This window comes from Eublepharis macularius, chromosome 14 (genome assembly GCF_028583425.1).
Source record: "Eublepharis macularius isolate TG4126 chromosome 14, MPM_Emac_v1.0, whole genome shotgun sequence".
Classification (NCBI taxonomy): Eukaryota; Metazoa; Chordata; class Lepidosauria; order Squamata; family Eublepharidae; genus Eublepharis; species Eublepharis macularius.
Window position 1 is genome coordinate 52,717,646 of NC_072803.1, and position 6,000 is coordinate 52,723,645.

At 46.9% G+C, this 6,000-nt stretch overlaps 1 protein-coding gene across 1 annotated transcript in view; it reads left to right on the forward strand.

The window, feature by feature from the left end:
• Positions 1 to 4,288, forward strand: part of LOC129341908 (CMP-N-acetylneuraminate-beta-galactosamide-alpha-2,3-sialyltransferase 4-like) — a 139,802-nt gene extending 135,514 nt beyond the window's left edge. The window contains exons 10-11 of the mRNA XM_054997264.1: positions 2,035 to 2,181; positions 3,956 to 4,288. Coding sequence (XP_054853239.1) covers positions 2,035 to 2,181; positions 3,956 to 4,078 — 270 coding nt within the window. The 3' untranslated portion in view covers positions 4,079 to 4,288. The remainder of the gene's footprint in view (positions 1 to 2,034; positions 2,182 to 3,955) is intronic.
• The last annotated feature ends 1,712 nt before the right edge of the window (positions 4,289 to 6,000 follow it).

A 6,000-nucleotide genomic window follows, 5' to 3' on the forward strand; every position in this document is an offset into this window, starting at 1 on the left:
GGTGCAGTAGGGATCTACCCCTTCAGGTTCCTGGGCTGCTGCCAGGCTCTGGGGCCAAGGTATTATTTGTGTATTGTCGATTGGTACATTTCCTGCTGTCTGCTCAGGTAGGGTTTCTGGGAGTGGTGTGATAGGGATCTTGATGGCTGGAGGAGGGCCTGCTGGCCCCCACGAACAACGAACATATTCATGAACAGGTCATGTTTGTCAATGTTTGTAGTTTGTTGTTTGTGGATGGCAACGGACAATGAACACCAGGTTCGGGTTTTTTTCTGTTCGTGCCCAGCTCTAGTGATGACATCACTCCTAAGAGTGACATCAATGTGCCACCCCAAGAGTGTGTGGGTGCTTTGCAACAGGCTGATTTGGGCCCCAAACAGGCCAAATTCGGTCCGGTTGAGGCTCAAATCGGCCCATTGCAAAGTGCACACATTCTCCTGCACCCACGCAATGATGTACCCAGAAGTGAAGCATGCAGAGACAACCCCCCCCCCCAAATAAGTGCCATGTCCCCAGCCTCGTGCCGGGAGTGTAAGGGGACCTGGCAACCCTAGATCAGAGGCCCACCAAGTCTATGATCCCAAACCCACGAACATGCCTTATACTGGTCTGTCTTACTCAGTATTGTCTACTCGGACTGGCAGCAGGTAACCAAGGCCTCAGGCAGAGGAGTTTCACCTTACCTGCTACCTGATTCTTTTAGCTGGATTGAGCCTGGGACCTTCTGAATGCAGAGTAGATGCCGTTCCACTAAACTATGACCAGGTTGCTAAGATTTTGTGCAGGGGCCTGCCAGAAAACCCCTAAATAGGCATGGCAAAGGCTAACCATCCCCCCTCCAATATTGATATTCCTTAGGTTTGTTCATCTTTATAGCAACCCCACCATCAACACTGTTGTGGCTCCATCAGTGAAACATTGGGCGGTCAGGAATTTTGCTGCCATTGCAAAGCTCCAAGACAGCTGGGCAACTGGGAGAGAGCGGAACCCGAGAGAATCTCAGAGGAGGAGGGGGTTCTATCCTCCCCCCAGTCAACTAGACCCCGGCTTTGCCACTGCAGTGAAGCTGGGGTCGGTTGGGCAAGGGGGAGAGGATGGAATGCCCCCACCCACAATTCTTGTATTCTTGTCAATTTGATTTTGTATTCTTATGTTTTAAATATGTATATTGTTTTTATTGTGGTTTTAATTGTGGAATATAATTTTAAAGTTTTATGAATGCAATCCGCCCTGAGCCTGCTGGTGTGGTGAGGGCGGAATAGAAATTGAAGATGAAATAAATAAATAAATAAAATTCGTGTAAATGGTGGAGAGTGCCGTCAATTCATAGCTGACTTATGGTGACACCTGACAGGGTTTTCATAGTGGGTTGCCCACTAACAGAGGTGGGTTGCCATTGCCTGCCTCTGCAATCCTGGTCTTTGCTGGAGGTCCCTCATCCAATTTCTAACCAAGGGTGACCCTGCTTAGCTTCTGAGATCTGATGAGATCAGGCTTGCCTGGGCTATCCAGGTCAGGGTATTCTTGTAAATACATAATACTAAACAACCACATCTGGGAAAGTGATTTGCTCTGGGATGTGATAAGGTCAGCAGTGATTCTCATGAATGGGGTGGATCCAACCATCATCCAATGACACAGCCTAAGGAGTCTTCCAGTGGAAGACTTAGACTGGAGGAAGGTGTCAAGCTTTTCTCAGGGGACAGGTACGACAGGGGAAGGATCCAACCCACTGCCTCACCTTGTGATAGGTACAAGCCTGACTTTGGGGGCAAGTGTAGGTTGCATATGAGAAGCAGTCCACAGACTTCAGCCTACTGGATGTATTAACAAGTATTCTTTGTACAAAATACTCATAGAAAGAAAATAATAGAAGGTGACCTGTATCGTGAGATTACTCAAGCGTGTTTTAATCCACTGCTAAAATGTACTTTTGCTTTTCTTTTTTAAAGTCTTGGTTTGCAATAAAAAGTATTTTAAAAACCACATGCATGCAAAAGAACTCTTGACTGTTGAAGATCCCTTTTCTTTCAGAAACATTCCACCACCGGCATCATTGCTTTGAATTTCGCCCTCCACCTATGCCAAGAACTTAACATTGTGGGGTTTGGCTACCCTCATAATCATGACCGAACCTCCCCGGTGCATTACTATGGCATGGATCGCTTGACCAGTGAAGTGGTAAGAACCTTCTGTAAGGAGCATTGGGCTACTGAAGGGTTCCCCAGCGTGGTGCCTTTGGGCACCATTGAGCCCGCTGGCACCTTTCCTTGAGCCCGGCAAGTGTTTTCGGAAAGTGGGTGGGGCCAGGTGGGGCTTTTGCTTCTGATGGGCAATTGGAGATTTGGGTAGATTTGATTTGCTGTGCAGATTTTAAAAACCACTGTTTTGGCCAAAGCTGCTTCTGCAGCACAATGATCGTCACTGTGTGACTGAAGGTAAGCTGTGGCAGCCATTTTGTGGATGGCTTTGCCTCTTGCAGCGGCCATTTTGTGGCAGCCATTTTGTTGCTGTGCCCACCACACTGTGTCAGAATTGCAAATGTGCACACAGGTTCAAAAAGGTTGGGGATCCCGGGGTCTGGAGCTAGTGTATCTCCTCAGACCAACTCCTAAGCAACGCTCACATTCACATATTCAGTTATTTCGACTTATGAGTTAAGGGTATGAGTTAGACTTGTTTTTGCAGAGTGCTTGAATTGTTCCATCATGCCAACAAAGGGAGAACATGAACTTCATTTGGGGAGAGGACTTTGGAGCAGGCATGAAATTCACACCCTCATGAATCCCCCCGACTGAAGCATATCACCCGATTTATCCCGTGAATGTATTTTCTGTGCTATTTTTTTCCTCCTTTGCTTGATGGTGGGAAAATACTAGAAGGAAGTGGAAGATGCAGCTAGAATTGAGTCATAATCAGCCATAAGCAGAGAGAGAGAGTGGGTGATTTTCATTTTTGTCAGCCTTCAAAAACATTTTTCTTTTGGAAATCCTTTAAGGATCACTGTAAAAAGCATGGAGGTGTTCGAATGTTCAGCAAGCCGTTCCCTAAATAGGCTTACAGTGAAATCCTAAACCAAGTTACTACAGTCTAGGTTAATTGATTTCAATGGGCTTAGACTGTAGTAACTCTGTTTAGGATTTCACTGTTAGCTTTCTCTCACCTTCCTAATTGTTTAGGATTCCCCAGGAGACCAGCATAGGACTCATTGCCCTCACTCTAAATTAATTATGTTTGGCTTCAGTAACATCAGTACACAAGCCAAGGCTGATTGGCTAAACATCAGCAAATAAGCCAAGGCTGATTGGCTAAACATCAGCAGGTAAACCAAGGCTGATAGGCTGGACATCAGCACCTAAGTCAGGGCTGATTGGCTAGGATCATGTAATGAAAGTGCTAGAAACCCTGAGTGAAGTGAAATAAGGATTCTAAAGACAAAGTAGATCAGGGAATTAATGGTTGTGGATAGCTTCTTTCATAGGGTTGGAAGGGACCTCTAGGATCATCTAGTCCAACCCCTTGTACAATGCAGGAAATTCACAACTACTTCTCCCCCATACACACACCTAGTGACCCTTGCTCCATGCCCAGAAGATAGAAAAACAATCCCTAGCCAAAATGGCCTTAGGAAAATTGCTACCTGACCTCAAGGTGGCGATCGGCCTTACCCTGGGCATGTTAGAAGGGGCCACGAGAACTAAGCACTGATGTAACCCGTCCTGCCCTCCCATTTCACTCTGAAGACCGAAACAAGTGGCTGTACGGTGTAGCTCTAGTTGTGTCATAGTAAGCATACTGCAATAGGTCCTGGAAGGGGGAGAAAAGGCTTCCATTGTAGCCCCCCGCATGACCACAGGTGGCTTTTCTGCTGGACCTTTGAAGAACTGGCTTAGGTCCTGTAGAAATGGCTTCAGCTTGTGAGGCTCAGTTAAAAGAGACTTGTTCCCTTTTGCAGGCACTGATCCACGATCTTACAGCTGAGCAGGAATGGCTGCTGAAGATGCAGGAGCGGGAGATTATCTCGAACGTGTTGCACCCTTCTACTTCCTGGGTCTGGGGACCCCGGCCCCAGTGGTGATACCACCCGTTTTGGCTACACTGTTGTAAGCCCACCATTTTCAGTGTTACAGGATGTTACTTTTCAGATGTTTTTGCAAGCTGTCGAGCATACTCAACGGGCAGAGCTACTTCAGCTCCCTTTAATTCTCAATTTCTGTGTACTGGACGAGACCTGCTTCCCCAAACCTGTGCGCTCAGAGAAGATGACCTGCTGAATTCTGCTTGGGCTTTCTAAAAAAGGGGGCCGTTTTCACACTGCTTCCTGGCCTCGGAACATCAGGCCCAGCTCCCGGAACGACAGCGTCTTCCTGGCGCGATTTTGCATGAGAACTGCCGTTCTTGCGTGAAATCGCGCCAGGAAGACACTGTTGTTCTGGGAGCTTGGTGTGATGTTTCGTGGCCAGTAAGCAATGTGAAAATGGCCAGGGATGCAATTAAAACAATGGGGGAGGGGGTCCTTTTATTGCAGTGGCTCCGTGGAACTCTGGAGGAACTGTGTGCTCAAACATCTCGGCCGATTATTGCAAATATTAGGGGAAGGAAGTTCTGCCCTGTTTGCCAATAAACAGAACTGTTTTATACTTAAATATAGTGTGGATTTCTTGGTTCTGCTCTCTAATCGATGGTCGCTTCAATGAGTGCAAGATGCTACAGCTGTTCTCCTGGGTGCGGTTAGCCAATACCCGCATATTACATCAGTGTTAGGACATTTTTAATGTCCAGTTCAGGGTGTTGTTTCTTACCTCTAAAGCCCTTCGCTTGCTAGAACGTCCTCGTGTGAACCCAGGTGCCAGCTTCATTCTGCTCTGCAATACTCGCTTGCTGTGTCTTGCATTGTGCCAGTAAGATCTCCATCGATCCAGTTTGAGGCTTTCTTGGTGATAGGCCCCAGCCTTCATGAATTACTTTCCAGAAGAGGCAAGGAGGATATATTGCCTGCCTGCCTCCATAAAAGTCTGTCAGGTGGGGGAGGCGGGGTGGTGGTGGTCATGCTAAGGGCCTTTTAAGCTTGCTCGTTCACAAGATTTTCTTTCCTCGGTGTTTGGGTTGGATCTGGGTGGTGTGAAGCAAGAACCTGAGAATCAATATCTGTGGACCGGTGTGGGTCTTAGCATCCCTGTAGGCTGGGTAGTTTAGCATGTCTTTCTGTGGTTGAGGCTGACGCTGGTAGATGGAATGTTGTTGGTGTTTGCACTTAGTGGATACCATTTTTTATCACTGTTTTTAGTTGTGTGATATTGTGGCTTTATATCGCTTATGATATGTTGTTGAGTTGCCTTGGGCCCTTTTTAAGGTGGGAGGTGGAAGAGGCAGGCTAGAAATATTTCAGGCAATCCTAGTGCATGGAAGATCGAGAGAACTCTGCTGTTGGGATCCTTCAAGCAAGAACTAGGGATGGTACTGAATTTCATAGCTGCCTTGTTTCAGTCTGAAATTTTCAGTTTCTGACATAGGTTCTTTCAGCGTGGAATAATATTAACGCCCACTCAGAGTGGTTTGCAAAGTGTGTTTTTGTTATCCTCACAACAATCACCCTGTGAGGTGGGTAGGGCTGAGAGAGCCCCGAGAGAGCTGTGACTGGCCCAAGATCACCCAGCTGGCTTCAAGTGGAGGAACGGGGAATCAAACCTGGCTCTCCAGATTAGAGTCCTGCTGCTCTTAACCGCTACACCAAACCGGCTCTGTTGTGATTGATGCCTCTTTTTGCATCAGTTACATCTAAATAACATAAAGATGATGTAAAAATGGCACAAAAGAAACAAATGATTGGAGAACACCAGCAATGACCAGTGGGCAAAACAAAAAGGACCCCGGTGACAACATATGCACACAAAAAGGAAACCAGAAGCGGTGGCTTGGGTTCAGCCACACAGTTCCAAAGATTTAAGGTGGCTTAAGTGTTATTAGTAGTGATTTTCACCAATCTCCTCCTCCTACTGC